We start from the raw sequence: 24,037 nt of genomic DNA, 5'->3' as shown, positions 1-24,037 counted from the left end.
TTGGGGGCACCTGGGAAACAAATACTATGTCTAGCACAATGGCAAATTTCAAAATTATAAACAAAATAAAACTGTTGCTCTCTTAAAAAAAAAAAAACAGGTTTCAAAATTCTGCTGAACAGCGCTATTAACTGATGTGTTTTTTTTAAAAAAAACGTCTTCCTCCAACAGTATTTCTTTTGCTGAATTGGCGAGTGCCAGATACCCCTGGATCTACATCAGTGTGACTTGTGAATCTGTAGCTTTGTACCAGTAACCGGTATAATCAGCTATGGAGGCATCAGACATACAATAGGCTTAAAATTAAAAGTGAAGTGTGAAAACCTTTGTTTTATAAGGAAGAACAAACTACTTCTTAGAAATACAATGTTCTATCACTGTAAGACATCCAAATTTTTCACAGACTATGTTGGCCTGGCCCATTGGGATACTGGGAAAAAAAAAAAAACCCTGGTGGGCTTCATTTCATGGGGTCCCTTTGGCCTTTTTTCACATGTAAAGATCAGTCAATTTCAACACTTTGTTCTGTATGAATTGATTTATTTACAAATATTTTATCCGGAGAAACATGGAGATGAACATCTCATTTTCAAGTATTATTGTTGTGGGGTACAATGCAGATAAATAGGTATTGCTAAAAACCGTAAAGTGTTGATTACAAACAAGACGAGGAGAGTGAAACAGAATCTGTCTTTGCATGGAATCACAAAAAACCAATGCGCATACAGGCAGCTGCTGGTCAGCTAGTGGATATACATCACATTGGAACCACACAGTGCATTTTATTGTGCCCTGTCGCAATAAAAAGAGGAATATAACTTATTTGTAAGCAAGGTTTATCTTGCATCTATTTTCTCTTGGGATAAGTAAGCGCTGCTTATTGCATGCACAGAATACATATATGCTATTTAGCTTGGGCTGTTAACAAATACACCATCTAGTGGCCAAAAGTAGATGGCACCCTTCATTTTCTGTATAAATAAGCTATGCCCCTTATGATGTACAATTAAAGCAAAAAATACCACTTATAAAACAAGGTAGATTTAACCTTTAATCCCAAATCTATAAAGTAGTCAGGATAACATTACAAACCAATGTTTACATTTGTAAACTCTGCCTCTTTGAATTAAATGTCCCAGGATTTTCCAATAAACTTGGACAATGCTGGAACTTAAATTTCAGACACTGCAGAAGAGCCCTTGTTTAAGACACAAAAGGACAACTGGTGGCCCTACAGTTTTAGCCCAGCATCCTGAGCCAGTCACATTAATAAAAAGACTTGGAGAATCTACTTACTTGTTCAAAATATCATAAGACGTTAATGGGTACGCATCCCCTCCATCAGCCGCTGAACTACAACTCTCCACCAACAATTCAAGCCTTCGCCCATCGACGGAATATCCAGAGTTGTAATTGAGCAGCATCTGAAGGGCCTATCACCCTCTGTGCACAAGATGTGACATTAAAACAGATTTCGATTTCTTATTGCTTACTCATTTCCTTTGTTTTGTTCTAGAGGCAACACCATTTGATCAGTTAAAATGATTAAAACAAGATATAAAATTCCATTCAAAGGTAGGTTTAAAAGAAAAATATGTATGCCTGGATGTAGGCAAATGGAGGGAGAAACATTTGCATCCTCTATTTTCGAAACTAAGTATTCACTCTTGCCATAGTAGGCCAAGGATAAGAAACCTCTGAACCTCCAGCTGTTTAAGGGCAATACCAGAATCCTCCAGCAGCCGTTTTCTGGCACAGCACTAAGTGGAAAAACACACACAAAGTTGCATGTGCCAGGGCACCATAAAGAAAGCAGGTGTAACCATTAGTGGAAAAGATGGGGGTGTTCATAACACTATGACTTACAAATTGTACCAACTATTCATGGCCATACTCAATAAGACAAGATTGATTAACTGGGTTTCATTTTGTTTTGTTAAAATTGAAGCATTGGCCTCTTTATATAATATCATGCCAATCTCATTGCCCAGGAACCCTTCTTATCCTACCATGGGCCTAAGGGCCAAATCAGCACACCTTGGCCAACAAGGTGCTGCATTAAGCACATATCTGCAGATTGGGCCATATAAGCAGAATGGCTGTCATTGTGCAATTCCACCCCATCCTCTTGAAGTTCCAGTCCAATACTTTGGCCACTTATTGTCTGTTGAGATGATAAAACCCAGTGTATCATGTACAAAGTACACCGTTAAGGAAAAAGAGCCATTGTGCTTTCAAGTCTAGGTTAATTATGGTTAAGCATCCTGCTGCTTGCATGGGATTCTAGGAGAAATAGATGGATAGCAGCTGGAGGGCCAGAGGATATCTATCCCTCGTATAGATATTAAGAATATCAAACAATTGTTACACAGTAGAATAATATGAATTGTGTATTCCCATGGATTACATTTTTTCAAACCAGCCCTGAGATTAACAAACAGGAGTGTTTTGGGCACAGATCGCAGGCCATCAATGTATTTCACTGAAAAATAAACCCTACTTATAGACATGGTGGAACCATTGTTTCCAATTGGCATAAGCAACATTAGGGAAGCAGTGGATTGGTTTAAAACTTACTGAATGCTGATGGGCTTTATGCCTATGTCCAAGAGCATGCAGGCACCCTAAACGAGTTAGCCAATAATTGTGAACTGAAACAATTTCTGGCTTTTCATCTGTAGCGCTAATAAAACATCTCTGAACAGATTGGAGGTGCTAGTTTCTCTAAATAGTGGTTACTGCCTACCTTTAGCTTTACAACTGGGGCCTCCCACTCAAAGCCAAGCCAAAGAAACATGCTTGCCAAATGCGTCGGCATGTAAAACTTCTAGCATGCGGTCAAGCATAGACTTACAGATATTACTTTGCATTTTAGTGACTGTAAATGATGTAGGCTAGACACATGTACACTTGGCTACTCAAAGACAAGAAACCCAAAAATAACCTGTGCCACTGCCCTGCCACTGCCCTGACTGCTAGAATTTGATCCAAACCAAAAACAATGGGTATGGCTACATGGGGCCAGCACATAATACAGCAGGGTTCTTTGGTGCTAAATTAAAGACAATCATAAAAATAAGAATGCTGTGTTCCCTGCTGCTCTTTAACATCACACCTAGATGCATGGTCACCGGCCCCATCCATGCAGATGCTTGGGCACTGGTCTTATCCAAATCAAACCAAAAAGGGACTGCAGTGACACCAGTCTAAAAGTAGCTTGTGAATGCATAGTGTCTCTGTATAGTATTATGTGTAATAAATCTGTATTATCGTTGTGATACATTTGAAAAATTAACCAAAAAAGTCCATGGTACATCGTCTAAGCTGGGGCTTGGCAAGTAGAGCTAGACTTTTAGAGAGTAGAGGGAAAAAAAGTGATTTGCTGCAGTTGAATCCTCTTGGGCCCCATCTTCAACTCTTAGCAGCCCCTACTGCAGAAGGCTTTTAGAAGCTGTAGTTCTCCAGAGTTTGGAATGCCAAAGGCTTCCCCCACCCCCGTATTGAAAGGTAAACCCAGAAAATGTTGTATTAAAAAAAAAAAAAAAGAATTTCCCCCACCCAATGCCACACTCGGGATGAGCGTATCTGCCCATTAATCTCAGCCATACAATAAACTGAGGGGGATTCTGTGTGCAATAAAGACTAAGGGAGACATAGTGCAGCATTAAGGTTTCTTAATTCACCTCGCCACCTGAATTTCACGATACAGTCCCCGCTCAGCAAGAGATTGATGCTTGGGAAGGTGGACATGAGGAAAGGAGATAAAGACCTAGCAGCCAGCCTTTCCCTCACCCTCCTATTGTACTTGTAATGAAACATACATTCATATTTGCTGGGCATTGTCCCAGTTCAGTTTTGTGTCTCTTGTGGCTGGTTAACAATGACTTGTATCACATAGTCTTTCTGGATCTTTGTCTCCTGGAGCTTCATTCTGTCTGTGAGAAGTTTCCCAGAAAAAAACCAGCGCTGCCAACAAGGTTCAAAGCCCTCCACCGCGTGCAGCTGCTTTTTCAGCTGGCCAATGGAATCCAGCATGCTGGCGTTGAGTTTAACGTCCTTCCCAGTGGAGAGGCGGACTTTAAGCTGGAATTCCCGTCTGGTGTTGGGGGCTGGTTCTACAGCTTCTGTTCCATCTTCCTCACTTCTTTCCATGATAAGGTTAAGAGGAGGAGCCAGGCAGTAAACCGGCAGTTGGTAGCGGGTTCCAAGTTCATCATAACATTCTGTTAGAGATCCTGAAATGACAACAGATAAAAAGTGTCACACCCATTTAAATACTCATGTCCAAACCTGGTCGTCCATGCCAGGAGCTCTCTCCAGTGGCACAGCACTCAAAACAAACATTTTCTGGGGCAAAACCTTATTGTTCCCCCCCAACTGGAGTGCAAACTCTTATTAGCTTGCACCTCTGATGGGGGAAAACTATTGTTCCTGATTTTTAACAATAATACAGCCAGCATTATGACATAATTTGGAATTCGACTCCATTCATAGTTTTTCAAAAATATTTATATTTTTGTTTTGCAATTGTTACACTTGATATTAGAACTATTATTTGGTTGCTAGAACTTCACTATACGACCAACCATATCGTTGAAAAGTCAGATTGGATGATGAATAGGAGAGGGCCCGACAAGAAAACAATAAATAATTAACTAATTATCTAATAACAAAATTAAACTCTTAGTCAATTTTTTTAGGCTGGCAACAGGCAGATCCAGAGCACTATTACGGGTATGGGATCCACTATCTGGAAACCAGTTATCCAGAAAGCTCAGAATTATGGGAAGGCCATCCATCTCCCATGGATGCTATTTTAGCCAAATAAACTTTTTTTTTTTTTTTTAAAGATTTACTTCTCTGCAAAATAGTATCTTGTACTTGATCCAAATTAAGATATACTTAATCCTTACTGGAAGAAAATCCAACCTATTGGGTTTATTTAAGGTTTACATGATTTCTAGTAGACTTAAAGGGATACTGTCATGGGAAAACATGTTTTTTTTCAAAATGCATCAGTTAATAGTGCTGCTCCAACAGAATTCTGCACTGAAATCCATTTTTCAAAAGAGCAAACAGATTTTTTTATATTCAATTTTGAAATCTGACATGGAGCTAGACATATTGTCAATTTCCCAGCTGCCCCCAGTCATGTGACTTTTGCTCTGATAAACTTCAATCACTCTTTACTGCAAGTTGGAGTGATATCAGGAGCAGCACTATTAACTGATGTGTTTTGGAAAAAACATGTTTTTGCATGACAGTATCCCTTTAAGGTATGAAGATCCAAATTATGAAAAAACTCCAGGTCCCATACCCGTAATTCAAATCCATACAAAATAAATACCAACTGAAAAGTTAGGAATATGAGGGTGTAGAATAATCCATATCCAGGACTATGGAGGCTCTTTACTCGTCATGTGTTTAATGTCATGACAGACATTACAAATAAAGAGATTAAAAAAAAAAAAAATAACCATAATAATATATGGTAGTTCATACCATGAGGTAAAGTAATACTGGCACCATCCACAATAGCCTGAGCCAGCTCATGGTCATTGGCTTCCACTGCAAAGGCGGCCGCCTTCAAAGCATCCCAGATTTCCTTCTGGCCCTCAAAGGCAGGTGCTGTGTCCCAGAACTCGTCCCGCTTGCTGCGCAATTGTCCATCAGTCATGGGGTAGTCGCTCTTCCATCTTGGCCTCTCTTTCTTTAATGGCTCGTTGCGACCTGAAAATAAATAAAGAGTTGTCAGCTTGAAGCCAGTACTGAAGTCTTATAGGCAAAAGACTGCCTGCATTCTTCCAGGACATTATCGGAATCATATATTTTCATATATTTGAATGAATTAGAAATAAAAAGCCATGCACTGTTAAAGGGGTAGTTCACATTTATGTTAATTAGCATGTTATGGAAAATTAGCAGCTTTTCAATTGTTTATTTTTTTTTATAGTTTATTTTTTTGCCTTCTTTGGACTCTTTCCAGCTTTCAAATGGGGGTCACGACTTGTTCTGTAAAATGTATTGTTATTGCTAATTTTTATTACTCATCTTTCTATTCAGGCCTCTCATTCATATTACAGTCTCTTATTCAAATCAATGCCTGGTTGATAGGGTAATTTGGACCCTAGCGGCCAGACTGCTTACACTGCAAACAGAAAGTCAATATAAACTTCCTTCTATATTCTGGTATCAAGAACCCTTGCTTCCGTCCAGAGCAATACAATCAATAAAGCCAGTAATTGGGTAATGATACCAATAGGTGCAGGGATTCTGCTGCAAAGTGCCTTTATTCAACAACACAACATGTTTAACAGCTCCTTATCAAGTGACACTGCAAACTGGAGAGCTGTTGAATAACTCCTTTCATTTCTAAAAGTCATGTAAATAAATCGGTGATGGGGAGGAGAAAAAAAAAAATAAAAAAAATCACACATATGCCCAATAAATTCCCATATAAATGCTTTCTGCCAAGCGGTTGCCCCTATTTATCCGGCTAGTTAGAGTTCACTTCATGCCCATCAATTTAGCAGCTTGATCACTGACCCATTAACCAGCCAGAAGTGACCATAACAAACCCAGTTGTTAGCCTGCTCATTCTCAGACTGTACTCTTGTAATTAACCACAGGGGAGTGCTCCCACCTCACTGATATTCTAATATACAATAACATGAACACACAACACAACTGAATGCACTACTTACGACCAATTTCTTATATGCTAGGGCTGGACATGGTATGTTACAAGCAATAGGAGAAGTTATATGGGAGGCTATTAAGGGGTTAGGATATAGTAAGGTAACTATATGCCCAAGATGCATCACACATATCTGTGAAAATGCTACAAACAGGCTAAGCAAGCCAATTATCTTATAAAGGCCAAGCTTATAAAATGGAGCATGTATTTCTTGTTGCCTTTCTGCATGCAGTACTCATAGGCAGAATCACAAACAGGAGCAATTTCAGGTATCTCCAGTCGGACAGCCAAAAATGTACTGACTCCTAATAAATTTATATACAAGCAATGAAAATAATAAAATCAGATTTAAGCGCTTCTATGAAGAAGGATATGGCAGAAGCAATTCTGTTTCTAAGAACAATACTTTAGTTAAAGGGGAACTCTGGCTTCCAAAACAAAATTTGATCATTTTGATTTAATATATCCATCACAGTTACCCGTTTCTTCAAAAAGTATGAATAAATGCCATTTTCTATGCTGAAATCCAGCTGTTTATAAAACAGTTCTTCTCTTTCTGCATCATTTGAAATCCTGGCAAGGAAGGAGGGACTAAAACACTGATGTTACAAATTGTAACAACTTCTCCACAGCTTACAGACAGCATGCAGGAACTACATAACCCACAATGCATTGCACTGTGATATTCCTTTCCATGTGGAAATCATGTGTGCAGGGAATTGTGGGGTTTGGAGGATGCAGGCGGAGGACAGATGGCTGTTGATACAAAGTAACAGTAGTCAGCCAGCTCAGCAAAGTAGTCTGAAAGATCAGCAGGAGAGCAGGGTAGCCGGCTAGGCTTAGGAAACCGTCAGAAACCGTTAAAAATCATGAAAAGTCTACAAGTTGCTTGAAATTATGTTTACTTTTCAAAAAGCTTAAGTTATGTTTTTGTGGCGTTAACAGCTATTCTACAGCTATATGCCAGTTCAATTAATATACAAGTTGTTTTAGGATTTTCAATTATGTTTGGTTTTGTCTTTGATTTTGTTGTAGAATTTCCAAAGCATGTGGTTTATATTTTTGAGCTTTGGCAGTGATAAAATGCCTTGTATGTTGTGTATTTAACTTCTTTTAATCAACTTGGAAATTACATTAGGACCAGTAATACCAAAAATTAAAGTGTTCTAAAGTAATTAACATATGATATACTATTCGCATGCACTGGGAGAAGCTGTGTGTTTGCTTCAGAAAGACTAGTATAGTTTATATAAACAAGATGCTGTGTAGCCATGGGGAAAGCCTTTCAAGTTGGAAAAAAAGGGCACAGGTTACATAGCAGATAACAGATAAGCCCTGTCCAATACAATGGTGTTTTATCGGTTATGTACTATGTAACCTGTGCCTTTTCTCCTTTTTTCTGGAGGTACCATAAACTGAGTCGTCGAAGGATTTGTGTAATGACTCCACAGCCCTGTTTATAGGATTGCTGGTTATATGCAATATAAAACTGCTATTCTAAATCCAGCATATATGTCAGCATCTTCATAGGCAACTGCCTGACAACTAGGGGACAATTGTACTTAAAACCATGAACACAACAGTGAGTTTAACAGATGTATTCATATACTGCACCCTGCAACTTTACTTTGGAATGATTAATGTCATGAGTCTAAAGATGTGTATTATAAAAGAATAATGTACAATACTTTATCATGGTGCTTATCAATGACTTTTAACACAACAGCCTTCCCTTTTACAGTAGGGAGTAGGTTATTACCTATATAAGTAACATTAAGTTAGATGTTTTACAAATTACAATATTTAATAAAATCAGAGTTCAATTTGTAATAGTGCACATACTGGTATACTGGCTTTATGTATATAGGGTTTATTCACTATCCTAACACTATTTTTGTTCCTAAAACTTCACCGTGAACAGACTCAGGGTAGGTTTGCCACTTTTGCGGGGGGTGTTATACCAGCCATTTGGGGAAGGGATGCGAGAGTGATGTCACAGAGGATGGTTTTTGACATCACAGGGTGAAAAGTGGGCAAGTCCAGGGGGACAGCTGTGGTGGGAGTGGGAATTGTGGAGTATTCAGGACTATTTAAAGTGGACCTGTCACCCAGACATAAAACGCTGTTTAATAAGTCCTTTTCAAATTAAACATGAAATCCAAACTAGTTTTATTGAAGCATTCATAGATGTTTTAAACTCATTTCAAAATATCAGCTGTCAATCAAATATTGTCTGCCCCTCATCTATGCCTTAGGCATAGAGGTGGGACAGGCAATTACTTTCACTTTCCATTCAGCACTTCCTAGATGTAACTGCTCTCCCCACATCCCCCCCCTCTCTACCATTTAGTTGTGTAGCCAGGACATGGGGATTGACATCAGGTCCCCCATTCTGGTGCACAAACCAAATTCTGAGATGATACAAGACTTGGGACTTAACAGTGTCCACAAATGGCTCCTGCCTCCTTGCTATAATTATGAAGTCCCAGACCGAAGGAAACAAGATTAAATTAATTTATACAGTGTAATTAGAGTTAATTTTGCTTGACTAACGTCATAAAATAGGATCTGGAATATTTTTTTTAGGTGACAGGTCCCCTTTAAAGGGCATGTAAAGTCTAAAATAGAATAAGGCTAGAAATGCTGAATTTTGTATACTAAATATAAACATGAACTAGTCAAACAAATAATTTATGATTTCAAAGTTGGCTACAGGAGGTCACCATCTTGTAACTTCGTTAAACATCTTTGCAAGACTAAGACTGTGCACGTGCTCAGTGTGGTCTGGTCTTTTCTTGCAGCTAGGCTGGCAAAATACCACCTGGGTGGAATCTAAGGGTGGCCCTTTTATGAAGCATTAGTCTATCCCATGGCTGTCCAACTGGAGGCCTCCGATTGAAAATACATCATTTTAAATACATGTCCCTCAAGCATGTGTTCAAACACGTTATAGGCCCACTACACGTAACTATTGTTTAATGGTTTATGTTATGTAAAATTTGAAGTTTGTTTTTCTTGCAACCAGTGCAAAGCAGCAAAGTAAAAAAAAATGGATGTTTCTTAATTAAAGAGGCAGAATATATTTCAACATGAGTCCTATTTAATTGAACCTAATTTTATATTAACCCTTTAAAGAGACAATGATTCAGGCTCAATGGACAGAACCCACACCTGGTGCAATGTGCCATTCACACTTCCCCCTTGATTAGCATTAAAAAAATAATCAGCATTTTTATTATTCATTTTATATTGAAAAAAATGTTCCATTAAAATGACAACCGATTCAAAATGTAGTTATAAAGGACAACTGGTCTGCTTTTAACTTGAACATATATAAAATATGTTTACTGGCCAATATTATTAAGCCTTCTACTTGTAAAAGGGCAATGGGGGATAATGGGTATAAAAGCAAGCAACAAGGGTATAATGAACAGCAAAAGGCACTGCAGTCATGCATCACTTCCCCTTGTACAAAGATCGTCCTTCACCTCTGGCAAGTTTGATAAGAACATGGGTCCTTTGGGTTCTCCAGAAATGCATTTGCAAATGGACCCAAAGCCCTAGGGTTTGTTGTGCTTCAAATGAAGACTATAAATAACAAACAGGACAGAGCAATTCCCTGGCAGGGTTCCTAAGAGCACGAGGACTGCCTGGCCTTTCCCAGTAACAAAACCACTGGTTGAAAGAAGACTTGAATATATAAGTAAATAGCTCTTAAAGGAGAACTAACCCCTAAAAAAGAATAGGGCTAAAAATGGCATATTTTATATAGTGAACTTATTGCACCAGCCTTACGTTTCAGTTGTCAATAGCAGCAATGATCCAGGACTTCAAACTTGTCACAGGAGGTTACCATCTTGGAAAGTGTCTGTGACACTCACATGCTCAGTGGGCTCTGAGCAGCTGTTGAGAAGCTAAGCTTAGGGGTTGTCACAAATTATCAAGCAGAAAATGAGGTTTGTCTGTAATATAAGCTGATGCTACAAGGCTGATTATTAAATTCTGATGCTAATTGCACGGGTTTCTGTGCGGCCATGTAGTAATTATCTCTAATAATTACTAATCAGCCTTATATTGTGACATTTCTATTCTATGTGTACTGTATGTTGTGAGTTGGTCCCTAAGCTCAGCAGCACAGAAAATGTGCAGTGAATCAGCAGAAAAGAAGATGGGGCGCTACTGGGGCATCTTTGGAGACACAGATCTTTACTGCTAAAGGGTTGTGGTTGTCTTGGGCTGGTACAGAAGCACAAAACATCATGTAGAACATTTCTACCTACTTTTTTTAGTTAGGCTTTAGTTCTCCTTTAGGAGGTTTAACAGAAACACAAGGCAAGGAAGGGTTCCTGCATTCAGCTATCATGTTAATTCAAACAATACAGTTGCCCCTTAATTCCTGCAGGCTGAACATTAATTACAAATTCCAGTGGCTGTTGCACACGCTTAGACCACATCTCTGTATTAAGGTGGCCATAGACTTGAGTCTACAAATTGACAGCTTATTGGCCTGTGTACGGGGCACATGTCTGTGTTACTTGTTCTAATTAAGGTAGTTACACACACTGTATCCACTGCACAGAAAGTTGCACTACAGACCATGGTACTCCTAGTCAATCAAATGTTCCCAAAGAAAGGGATCGGTGGGCCCAAGTTCTATGGCATACAGAATAAAACATGTTCGTTTGGTGTTTTGCATACACTTGGAACAGTGACAACAATTTAGAAGACCAAAAGTGAAAGTTAAAATTGTAGGACCAGTAAGAGGAGCCTGAAAATTACTCCCACAATGTGTCTTCTAGGACCTCCGTAATCCTGAGTACTTGCATGGGTTGAGCACTTCTGCCTGCTCTCCTCACCTGCGACCTTACACTGCCAGCTTCCTGCTTAGGGTTTATAGGCGTGCGCCTGCCCTGTCTCTGATGTGACATCGGTGGGATGGCGTTATAAATATCGGGAAGAAGAAGGGTGCGTGCGGTTTCGGATCAACCCACACATCACTATGAGTACCCACAGAAGAACGTAAATGCATGTTAACAGGCTTATCGCTGTAAGGTGCTGTGGAATAAGTCAGCGCTATATAATGTAATTGTAATAACATTAAAGGGATGGGTCACCTTTACGTTTTAGTATGCTACAGAATGACCAATTCTAAACAACTGTTCAGTTGGTCTTTTTTTTTTTTTTTTTTTTTTTTAAATAAAATGCCTTTTCCTGACTCATTCCAGCTTTCAAATGAGGGTCACTGACCTCATCTAAAAACAAATACTCTTTAAGACTACAACTGTACTGTTATTGCAACTTTTTATTACTCCTCTTTCTATTCATGTCCTCTCCTTATTCCATTCTCTTATTTAAATCAATGCATGGTTGCTAGTAACCAGATTGCTGAAATTGCAAACTGGAGAGCTGCTGAATAAATAAAGCTAAATAACTCAAAAACCGTAAGAAATTAAAAGCGATTGCAAAAGATGCACTCTTTATATCATACTTAACTCACAACCCCTTGAATAACAAAAACAAAAAGGCAGAAAAAAACCTGAACTTGCATCCATGATAAAAACAACACACTGGTTTTTACTCTAAGTCACTGCACATTTGTTCTTTAAATATAGCTAATCCCTGACAAACAGCTACATGCACTTTAGTGCCAAAGGCCAGTGTTATAAAGCCCCCTACTAGAATATACCCCTTAATCCTCTCATTCTCTGCCAGCCTGGCTAGCTCCCACTGGGGAACGGATGAGACTGGGTGCTTAAAGGTCACTTTCATAAAAGAATGTATTTATAGCCTCAAGAATTAACCATCACGTCTACTTCAGCATCTGAGAACAGTAGTGGATTAATTGTGGTGTCTATAGGGCCGTTCAATGAGCTTATAGTTATACAAGCCTCACAGATTCAATAATTAACTACGGGAGCATGCAAGATATAAAACTGGACTTCGTTTCTTTGCTCATCTACAGCTTTTACTGGCTCTTTAAAGGGGACCAGATTTAAATTACTTGCATTTACTCATCACCATAATAATGAGAAACCTAGCACTTTTATTGGCACTTAAACAACTGGGCTGCCAGACTTGGCCATTTTTTAAAGGCTGCAAATATACTACTTTAAAAGGAGAAGGAAAGCTACCGAAGCAGTATATTGCCAATAGATTAGCCACAATAGTGCAAGCTATAAGACTATATTTATTCTGCAGAATGCTTTACCATACCTGAGTAAACAGCTCTAGAAGCTGTTTGTTTAGGATAGCAGTTGCCATATTAGCTTATTGTGACATCACTTCCTGTCCGAGTCTCTCCCTGCTCACACATAGCTCTGGGCTCAGATTACAGCAGGGAGGGGTGAAAGGGAGGGGGAGAGGAGCAAACTGAGCATGCTCAAGCCTGTGCCCTGGAGGTTAAAGCTGAAAACAGGAAGTTTGATACAGAAGTCCATGTGTACACAATAGAAGGAAAGAATTGGTGTTTCTTTTGACAGAGCACTACTTTAAGGGTTTACTGGTGTATTTGTATCGACCTTTCTGATAAAGCTTACTTAATTTTAAACTTTCCTTCTTCTTTAATCATGCGGCTTTAATAAGCCCTTGTGAAAGGAGCAAATTCATAGAGTAGGGTCCACTATGCTTTGCATCACGAGACATTTCCATGTATAGACACAGCTGGGATCCAACTGCACACATGGCAAATTTCAGTTAGAAAACAGTGTGCTTTTTCTGTCCAAACTTTGGCAGGTGTGTGCAGTGACAGGCAGATTTTTTCTGTCATTACACAGGGGGGCTGCTACAAGTAGGATCGGGAAGGTGGTCTACAGTTGCTGGGTGAGTTAAAGTTTGCTATGATATAAGTAAGAGGACAAATGTGGCCCTGAGTAAACCAAGTGGTCAGTGCTGGAAGTAGGTAAAGTAAAAGAGCAAGTTCCTGAAAGGATTCCAGTTGGGGTGGGCCACTGACCCCTTCTAAAAACAAAAACAAATGCTCTGTAAGGCTACAAATGTATTGTTATTGCAAACTTTTTTTTTTTATTACTCATCTTTCTAGTCAGGCCCTCTTCTATTCATATTCTAGCCTCTTATTTAAATCAATGCATGGTTGCTAGGGGAATTTGGACACTACCAACCAGATTGCTTGAAATCCAAACTGGAGAGCTGCTGATTAAAATCAAATGAAAATATAAAAGACTTGGCAAGCTACTTTCTTTTGCAAAATGGGCTTTTGTGTATTACCAGAGGAAACAAATTGAGAAAAAGAAAATTTTGTTATTTTTATTACTCCAAAAGGCCCATTATGAGAATGTAAATCTAACTCCAAGCAAAATCAAATGGGTTCCACAGATGTTTTATTATTTCACTAGAATTTATTTCCTGGGGCAAGACAGAGAGCAACTTCGCGCAGCATAACAAATCCGAATTTGCAGCGCTTGTAAGAGCAACATCTATAAATATCCAGAAAATGCCTTACACAGCAATTACAGTTGTTGTGAGTGTAATATTACAGGGAAACATTCAATGACACCAAGTTCTGGTTTATATGGGTGACAAATGAACTACGCTTATGCTCGCTCAAATGCACAACTGATGGTATTTTTTGTATGAAAAACAATTTATTACACAGTATGCAGGACACATGGGGTATTGGGCGCCAGCCTCAGAGGTGGTTCCTTGGCACAAATATGCTCCTTCCTTAGAGCACCAATGTCATCAACCAGTACAAACATGAAAATTGTGTGTACAGTGTGCTAATCCAGGCCCCAGGGATAGCATACCCTTTATCAACATTGGTGCAATAAATTGTGCTGAACAAACTTCTTCCCTTTTATTTTAATTAGGAAATATAGTAGAATTAAGATTTTATATTTCCCAGGGGACTGCTGCAAAATTGTGTATATTCCTGGGAAACCGATAAATCCGGGAAAGAAAAATATGCAGTTGACTGAATGGGACTGCAACAAAATGGAGTGAAGTCCAGGTGACCATAAAATCCAGGGACATAAAACCAGAGTTCTACTGCGATTTCTTGCTCTAAACAGGGAAAATCTGACAATGAAACGAATGCCACATTCTACTGCTAATTAGTGATGTGCGGGACAGGTAAAACCAGACCTGCACCCGCCTGCATCTGACTTTCGGATTCCTTTTATAGACCCGCCACACCAATGACGTCACAAAGGAGGCCAGGCAAGCAGGCGCGCAACTGCGAAGAGGAGTGCGTGGTCCCGACCCAGGTATCGGGCCGGCCCGCACATCATTACTGCTTATCCCTTTCTCATTGATTAATAACCTTTTATTTTGGCTATTCATAGCTGCCAAGCACAGCACACCTTTATCTGTGAAGTGCTTCTTTAAAGCAAGGTGCCGACAAATGACTTTCTGTCAACGAAATCTGGTTTCCTGATAAAAAAAAAAACATGTCCATTAATAGATTAATCATCTCCGCAACAAATATAGATAATTGTTTGAAACCTATAATATTATAGCACTAAAATACTCAGCTATGTATTTATCCTTGAAACTAGGTGTGCCATCTTCAGTCTTAGAACAGGTTGTCTGAAATGGAGATAAACATATAGCTAGGTAAGCTATAATTAGCCTACCACAAGCCTCTTATTTTCCTCAATCAATCAGCACCTTCCTAATGGTGTGTCAGATGTGGAAAATCAATCATTATATGGCTACAGGATCACACTGCAAACTTCAGCCATCCATAGAAGTAGGAAGAACACAAGAAGTGTAAATTTGCCACCTCATTGCACACAATGTCAAGAGAAAACATGGGTATTGTCCTTCACAGGTCAGCAACTGGGAGCAGAAGGCTTTACTGAAAGTTAAAGGAAGGAAGGGAGTGTACAAAGTCAATGAGCAATTTATCGTTAATATTATAAGTGGACTTGATGTAGCAAGAAAGATCAGTAGCAACTCAAAAGCCAATTAAAATTGCATCTGGTGACGAAAAGGAAGTTGACTTGGCCATCATACAATCCAAAGGTGTGGGAGCGCACTTCCAAGGTCACAAATAGGTCGCTTAGGTTTTCTTAAAAAATCACTTTTATTTAAACATTGTTAAAAAGAATTACATCAGCGTATGGTCTGACGCGTTTCGTATAAACATACTTCATCGGAGACCACTAAATTAAAATTGCATCTGGTGACGAAAAGGAAGTTGACTTGGCCATCAGCCATCTTAAATCGGATTGATTTGAAAAAGAAGATCCCCTATTTTGTCTAGATCATAAAACACAAAAAGGGTCTCTGCACCAATGGGCATCAGTTGAGAGGATGTAATACTTCCAAACCCAGACCAATTCAAAGTTCCTACCTATGCAGGAACCATACAGCCACCAGCCTGACACCATATCCACAATTTAAGGAGTTCTTGCAGGCCCAATCTGCCTGATAAATCTTCAAATGATGTCCAATCAGATGCTGGCAGGGAAAGTAAGCAGCGAATGCAATGGCAAGTAGGTTCCCAACACAGTCAAGTGAGGTACCAATATCTGTGGATGGACCTTTAATTTATTGGACAAAGTACAAAGGCTCATTTAAAGGGATGCAAAGACAAAAATAAAATCCCATTTTTACTTTCTTTAATGAAAAAGAGACCAATATCCAAAATACTTTAATTTAAAAATGTGTAACGTTTTTTTATAAGAAACCCGACTGTATGCAGTGAAATTCCCCCTTTGTTTTACTTGCTCTGACTGCTGTGGATAGGAAACTTCAGACTGTCCCTAGCTGATCTTTCAAACAGCAGGGGGCAATCTCCCACCTTATTTACCAGCAGTACATAACTCAAGCAGCTTTGTTTGTTTCCCTGTAGAGCAGTCGGCGACTGTGTAGAGATTTGAATTAGATTTTATTTTTGCCTTTACATCCCCTTTCTTGTTTCCAACTCCAGTGGCAGGGACAAAGATCATGGAGCTATATTTAAACAGAAACTGGGACTCTTATTGAAGGATTATTTTGCTGCAGCCACTGGTTCTGCAGAGTTGGAGAAAGTTTGTATTAAACAATACAAAAACTATAAAATACACTTTAGATTACCTGACAACATATAACCCAGTGCAGTCTGCATATTAATTATTAATCAGTCTTGCTGTATCAGCTTCTGACAGATATTATTTGACTTGTGCTGTTTTGATAATTTATGGCAATCACTAAGCAGCAGCCCAGAACATACTGAGCATGTGCATGGTCTTGGTCTTGCAAAGATGTTTAAACAAAGTTACAAGATGATGACCCCCTTTGGCAAACTTTGATAGCATAAATAATTTGTTTGATTTGGCTTGTGGTGCAGAAAGTTTATGTTTAGTATACAAAATCCAGCATTTCTAGCATTATTCTATTTTAGACTTTACTTCCCCTTTAAACTTCAAAGACATCTACCTCCTATTGACTAAAAAAAAGTGGTACATAACTATGTTTATCAGGCCAAGCATTGTTTGTGTTACTCTGCAAACCACCAGACAGTTGCAGAACATTGCCTCAAAGCATTTAATGATTTAAAACAGCAGCTCTCTGCCTTACCAACCAGCAAGTAACCAAGGCTCTTAATGATGTCTAGCAGAGCAGTAAGCAGTTTTCAACCATACGTCGTGGGGCCTCAGAGCAGTAAAAAGAAAAGACAGATCATCAGGGACACAACCATAAATACAGGTGGATCAGTCTCACGTGGCATTTTCATGCTGCAAAACAAAATTGCCTGTGCTGTAATCATGCCCTCAGGCAATTTGAATACACGTGTCTATATATTTAGTGCCACCATCGTTTGCTTTGACTGAAATAACACTTGGATTGGTCACCTTCAAACAACTAGTTGTTTTCAGATAACGACTTTTTCCAATTACTTTCTATTTTCTATGTGTCACAGTTTTTCCAATACTGAAGTGTAAAGTGTCATTTTTCAGAGACACACGCTCAGATTCAGGGAGACTATTGGCCCAGCGACAAATCTCTTCTTTTTCGGGGCGACTAATCTCTCCAAACTGCCTCCTGCCGGCTAGAATAAATTGCCCGATGTTGCCTTAAAGAGGAAACTTTGGGCGACTTGGGAAAATGAATCGCTCAGAGTGCCATCCTGCCGGCGATCTACAGTGTAGCCGGTGGGAGGCATTTCTGGCAGATTAGTCGCCCTGAAAAAGAGGTGCTTTATCGCTGGGCGACTAAATCTCCCCGAATCTCTCTGCACTAAAGCAGCTCTGGGAGGGGGGGGGTCGCCCTGTAAACTGTTCTAAATTGAAACATTTAGTTGATACATTTCTTATTTGTCCCTGCTGAGCAGAATCTCTAGGTTTCATTACAGGCAGCTGTTAGAATTGATACAACAGTTGCTAATAATCCAGAGATCCTGCTGAGTATATGTATTACTGTAACTAAATGTTGCAAAACTGTAACAGTTTAGAGTCTGCACCTGAATTACTGAGCTGCCAGACTCAAACACTAGAGACACGGACATTCAACTTTTAAACTTAGATTTTGGAAAAACAGTAAAAAATAAATAATGGAAAGTAATTGAAAAAAAGTATTTCTGGGGAACAATATAAAAACAACTGAACTGAAAAAATTGTTTGGAAGGTGAACACCCCCTTTAACTAAAATGAAAATAGAAATCTGCTAGCACAGTTAGTTAATGCAATCATTTCACATTCACTAGGTCACCTTGCCCAAAATCTTAAACTACGTTCCGTATTCTACAGGGGGAAAAGGCATATTGGCATGGTCAGACTTGATCCAAACTGACACGGCGTGAGGTCGGTGTTTGTGAGAAAGCCAAAAAAGTGCCACTCAGAATCAAAAACAACAGATCTAAGTCACAGGAGTCCTTTCAAATGATAGAACAAGCTGCTTTCAGATGCACAGGACTGGTCTGTTTAGTGTGCTCAATCACTATGCGCGGCAAGGGAGCCTTGGAACATGTCAACGTATACTTTGTGTTTTTTTTACAAAAAACGACATTACAGATAAGTAGGGGCATATTTATTATGTGTTGTGAAAAAACATCAGGATAATACACCACACATCGCCATGTAAAAAAAAAACAGTGTACATTTTTTTTTACATATTTTATCTTAAGTGTAACTTCCGCCGGAAGTAATGTAAAATAATTGCGGCAAATCTGGCATTTGCATGGTGTAATATAAAACACACCTTGATAAATTCGCCATTATTTTTCTCAGCTTTTTAGGTGATTTTTATTGTACACAGCACAATAAATGTGCCCATTCCTGTTTTGAAGACTTGATTCTTTTTCAAATAAAGCAGCGGCGTTTTAACAGTGAATATAAACAATCTCAACCAGAATGTATTTTTTTGCTTAGACAGACAGAACAGGAGGAAGAACGGCTTATTCCATACACAGAACGATTCTTCTTTGAATATGGGATCTGACACTTTTTGCTTTGCCCGAGGCAATGTATACTTTAATAATCAATCACAGACAAGGAACTGCCTCAGATCTCAGAGGAAGGTTTGGTTGCATATTTAGCCTAGTTTCATCTATAAACAAAAAAGGTTAAATATTTGCTTATTTACACTATAGGGGTGCTGTGTACCTAATCCAAACAATAAGGCAGCTTCTGATATATAAATTCAGACAGAGGAGATATGTACAACATGCCCAATAAGCTACATTTCATGCATGTAAAATGCCACATGGGGCCGAAAATAATCCTGCTGAAATAAGCAGGTTGAGAATCAGCCTCCTACTTCGCTTGCACCCGAATTCAATATGTTGGCCTGTATGGCACGGTCGTCAGATGACCGAAAACCCCGCACTCTGACCTATACAATGAATTCAAGCTTAGGTGTGATTCTCACCTGTGTATTTCAGGTTGATTTTCAGCCCGTGTGGCATTAGCCTTAAACATGGATAAAGACGGATATGTGTATAAAAATGGACCATAGGAACCAGGTAGCAATTTGAACATCAGAATGGAACAGATCCTAGCAACCAGTCAGCCGTTTATATTCCAAAACAGAAAGACAAGCAATACACAAGTAAAAATAAAAATGACATTGTATAGTTGCCTAGATTTCAAGCTTAACGTTTAAGGAGAATTTAGGAGTTCACTGAAGGTGCACCCAGCGGTTGAGAGTGCAGGAATAGTTGGTGGAATCTGAACAAGTTTTGGATGATCAACGATTTCATCCACAGCAGGGAAAAGGGCGATAGCTCTATTACCTTCTTTTCTGCTTCAACCCATTAGTTGCTACACTGTAGTACTTATCCGGGAAAGTACAAGATTCTTTTCACTAAAAGCTCATTAAATAGCAAGCATAGCCTTCACCACCATTTGTAAATCAGATTATCCCAATGAATGGCGTATGATTTTAAACCACAGTATTAGAAAACCCATTTGGGGAATCATTTCTGGTGCCAGACAGATATAACGATCCCTAAAATCAGACTAAGTATTGATTTTCTTTTTTTTTCTCTTCCCTGCTGAGCCGATTAGCTAAAACCTTTTCCATTCTACATTCAGTAATTCCCTCCTGGCAGTGAGAGAGGGAACAGCATAGAACTACTATCTCTATGTAGCATCATGAACTCCAACAGAATACAGAAACTCAAGAATAATGATGGCTTTTTGTCCGCCCAGTTCCGTTATATTATTACCTATGGGGGTGTACACACTACTGTGATTCTGAAACCACTGCAAACTATTTTAGGAACAGCTAGAAAATAGTTCCTGCAGTTCACCTTCAACAGAACACAGAGAACCTGACCTGGCCTTCTGCTAGAATTCAGAAATTCCTTCCAAGCCACCTAATGAAATTAAACCAAAATTAACTAAAAATTACATATTATGTAACAGAGGAATCTATTAAGCAGCTTTTCAATTTGTTCATAATTTACCATCCTATTTATTTTCAAGTCTGAATATTAAAACCTTATCTGGCTATATTGGACCGATTACTGCAACTGAAACATTTGAGGCTTTCATTTGTAATTAATTTTCTTTGTTTATGCTTAAAATTCTATTCTCACCCAGTAGTACAATTATGGGATCGATTATTCAGAATGCTGGGGTCTTTCTGTAATTTGGATCTCTATACTAGATATACCATGACCTGGATGAATGAAAATCTTCATAGTCATAGTTTAAGACTGCTAAAAAAAAAAATCATTTAAACATTAAACAAATCCAATAGTATTAGGGTTTGCCTCCAATATAGATTCCTCTTATTTTATCAATCTTAGCTCAGATCAAGTACAAAGATACGGTTTTATTATTACCATAAAACAATGCATTTTAAATTATTTGACTACAAAGGAGTCTATGGGAGATGGCCTTCCTGTAATTCCAACTTTCTGGATAACTGGTTTCCGGTTAACTGATCCCTTAATTGTATTCCAAACCTGCTAATAATCCAAAATTCTACAGAACTCTAATGAAGCTTGGGCCCCAATAAAACAGATGGGGCTTACTGAAAAGAGTCAGGAGCTTTAAATATATTAGGAGTTTCACAGAGAATAGTCAAGGTATATTGTGGTGTATGGTCTCAATTGTCCTTTCAAAAAGTGTTGGGAGCTACGCTGTTTATATTCTTATAAAACCCATCTGTCGAGGAGCACATTGTTTTGATGAGCAGGCCTTCTATTGATGGACTGCATTGTCCTTTATTATGATCCAATCATTGGCCTGGGGGCTTTGTAATTCAGTACAGAGGTCTGCTGCTGGTGCAAGTCATTAGCTTTCCCTTCGAATAGCTTGTTGAGCCAGCTAGCAATACAGATGGACAGCAGCACTAGTGATGTGTGGGCTGGCCCAAAGCACGCAGGTCATGTGGGTTCGGGCGAGCGCTTCCTGATGTCCTTGCTGACCTTCCCACCTGCAACTGAACTGTGCTCCACTTCCACGTTAACGACATCAGAGATGAGGGTGCGGGCACGGATATACAAAGACACACAGAGCGGCGGGCCAAGTTGGGTTGAAAATTTGATGAGCCACACATCACGAATACACACGTACATATTTTGTAAGACCAATCAAATGCAGTTGTTGCCTTGGTGTCTCTTACCATTACTAAAGGTGTCCATACACAGGCCAACCTCCTATGCAACAGAGAATACACAAGGGGCCACGAACTGCATGGACACGTTACTAAGGACACCACTCCTCTGCCTATGCACCAATGCCCTGGCTAACAGTACTTCAGCAGATGTAACCTGCCCAATCTGCATGTGTATGGCCAGCTTTAGGCTAAGACTATGGTTGCAACCCCGTCTGTTGTAAAAATGTAAAAATGTATAAATGAATTCAACATGTGTCAAAACTTACTGGTAAAACAGCACATTAATCTATTTTCATTCAGTCTGTAGTTCCTCAAAATGTTGAGTTATTACAGGAACCTTCTGCGCCCAATCTATTTCATAAGTGAGGAAAATCTATTACTCTTGTACAATTTAAGTGCATTTAAGCCTTTCTGGGTCATCTGAAAGTCAGAAATTTGATGAAAAACCAAAAAACCCTTATGTAAGCTACATAGGAAATGGCGTAAATCTTTTTTCTATTATTTCCCCTTTTCTGTTTATTTTAGAATGGCTCAACATATATTTTGTGGTTTGGTGCCAAACAAAACCCTTTCTCAGTATTGTGGAACCTGCTCACACAAAAATAAACACACCTCGACTGCTTGGTTTGCCAGAGTCATTTGCTTTTTTTTTTTCCAGAGCTATTTTTACTGATGGGTGTGAATCTGCCAAATGTGTAATATTATTCTATGGATCACTGCTGTGTGCATTAGCAGTTCTGATTTTTGCTAAAAGCTATTACAAGAAAATAAATAGAATAAGAGTGAACGTCTCTCTCTCTCGGAGGACAATGGAATTGTACCCAAGCACAAAGAGAACTGGACAATATTCTCCAATAATCAAAGCTCCAAACTGGCTCCATTACCTCAACCTTCTGGATGTGTGCCACTATTCTGAGAATCAAGCATGTTCATTTGAATAGATCTATGTCAACAAAGCTCCAAAATAAAAACACTACACTCCAAGGCCTTGCCTCGAAGTTTATTTTGGGAATCAAGAACAAGGAGGGTTGTGCTCATTTGGAACTTGAAGAGCAGTAACACATGCATCAACATAATAACTGATCTTGATTTTTCATTCACATTATAATTTGCCTTCCTATTCTCTTTCCAAGACTGAATCCAACCAATTTGCTGAAACTGCAAAAAAAAAAAAACAATACTAAAAGTTAATTTAAAGGTGAACAACTCCTTTAATGTTTAAAGGATTTTTAGTAGACTTAAGGTACATAGTCCCAAATTACAGAAAACAAGCATTCTGGATAACAGGTACCATTTAGATAGTGTTGCATCCTTTTATACATAAGCCCAACTTAATGAGCTTGTATCAATAAGGGTGTAGATTTTTCCTTTGGCAATCAACACGCTTAGGGTTGGGGCAGACGAGCAGATTCGGGGAGATTTAGTCGCCTGTCGACTAATCGGCTCTTCTGCGTGGCGACAACCTCCCTAAACTGCCTTGTGTCTGCCTGAATGAAGAATCGCCTGCGCTAATACACTCTGGGCACTTCAATTTCTGAAGTCGCCCGAAGTTGCCTCACGAGGAAACTTCAGGCGACTTCGGAAATCGAAGCGCCGCGAGTGTATTAGCGCAGGCGATTCTTCATTCAAGCTTACGGAAAGCAGTCACCACGCAGAAGAGGTGATTAGTCGACAGGCGACTAAATCTCCCCGAATCTGCTCGTCTGCCCCAACCCCAATAGCCTCGTCTGCCCCAACCCTAATAGCCTCATCAGGAAGATCCTAGGACATTAACCGTCTGTGTAGATCAAAGTACACCAGTTTTAGCAGCAGAACTGGTAAGAACTTGCCTGTGTAATTGCTCAGTTATGCTATACATAACACTTCAAACTGCCCATTAGGGTTAGTTCACACGAGGAGATTCGGGGAGATTTTGTCGCCTGGCGACTAATCGCCTCGTCTTCTGAGCAATAATCTCTCCAAACAGCCTTAGCGTGTCTTCCCATAGGCTATAATGAAAAGTCGCCTGCGCTAAGCACACGCGGCGATGCGTTTTCCAAAGTCACCCGAAGTTTCCTCCACGAGGCAACTTCGGGCAACTACGGAAAACGCATCGCCGCTTGTGCTTAGCGCAGGCGACTTTTCATTATAACCTATGGGAAGACACGCTGAGGCAGTTCGGGGAGATTATCGCTCAGAAGACGAGGCGATTAGTCGCCAGGCGACAATCTCCTCGTGTCAACTAACCCTTAGACTGCAGAAAAATTCTCCAGCTCAAGCAATTTAAGCCCAAATTGCAGCTGTAAAAAAAACAAAAAAAAAAAAAAACAGGCCTGGGTAGAAATCTAATCT

At 39.3% G+C, this 24,037-nt stretch overlaps 1 protein-coding gene across 1 annotated transcript in view; it reads right to left on the bottom strand.

The window, feature by feature from the left end:
* Window positions 1-523: 523 nt before the first annotated feature.
* ubtd1.L (ubiquitin domain containing 1 L homeolog) overlaps window positions 524-24,037 on the bottom strand; it is a 48,853-nt gene continuing 25,339 nt past the window's right edge. The window contains exons 2-3 of the mRNA XM_018225260.2: window positions 5,503-5,730; window positions 524-4,235 (exon numbers count right to left, since the gene is read on the bottom strand). Coding sequence (XP_018080749.1) covers window positions 3,850-4,235; window positions 5,503-5,730 — 614 coding nt within the window. The 3' untranslated portion in view covers window positions 524-3,849. The remainder of the gene's footprint in view (window positions 4,236-5,502; window positions 5,731-24,037) is intronic.

This window comes from Xenopus laevis, chromosome 7L (genome assembly GCF_017654675.1).
Source record: "Xenopus laevis strain J_2021 chromosome 7L, Xenopus_laevis_v10.1, whole genome shotgun sequence".
In the NCBI taxonomy this organism is placed as follows: domain Eukaryota; kingdom Metazoa; phylum Chordata; class Amphibia; order Anura; family Pipidae; genus Xenopus; species Xenopus laevis.
This window is presented reverse-complemented; position numbering and strand designations above follow the sequence as displayed.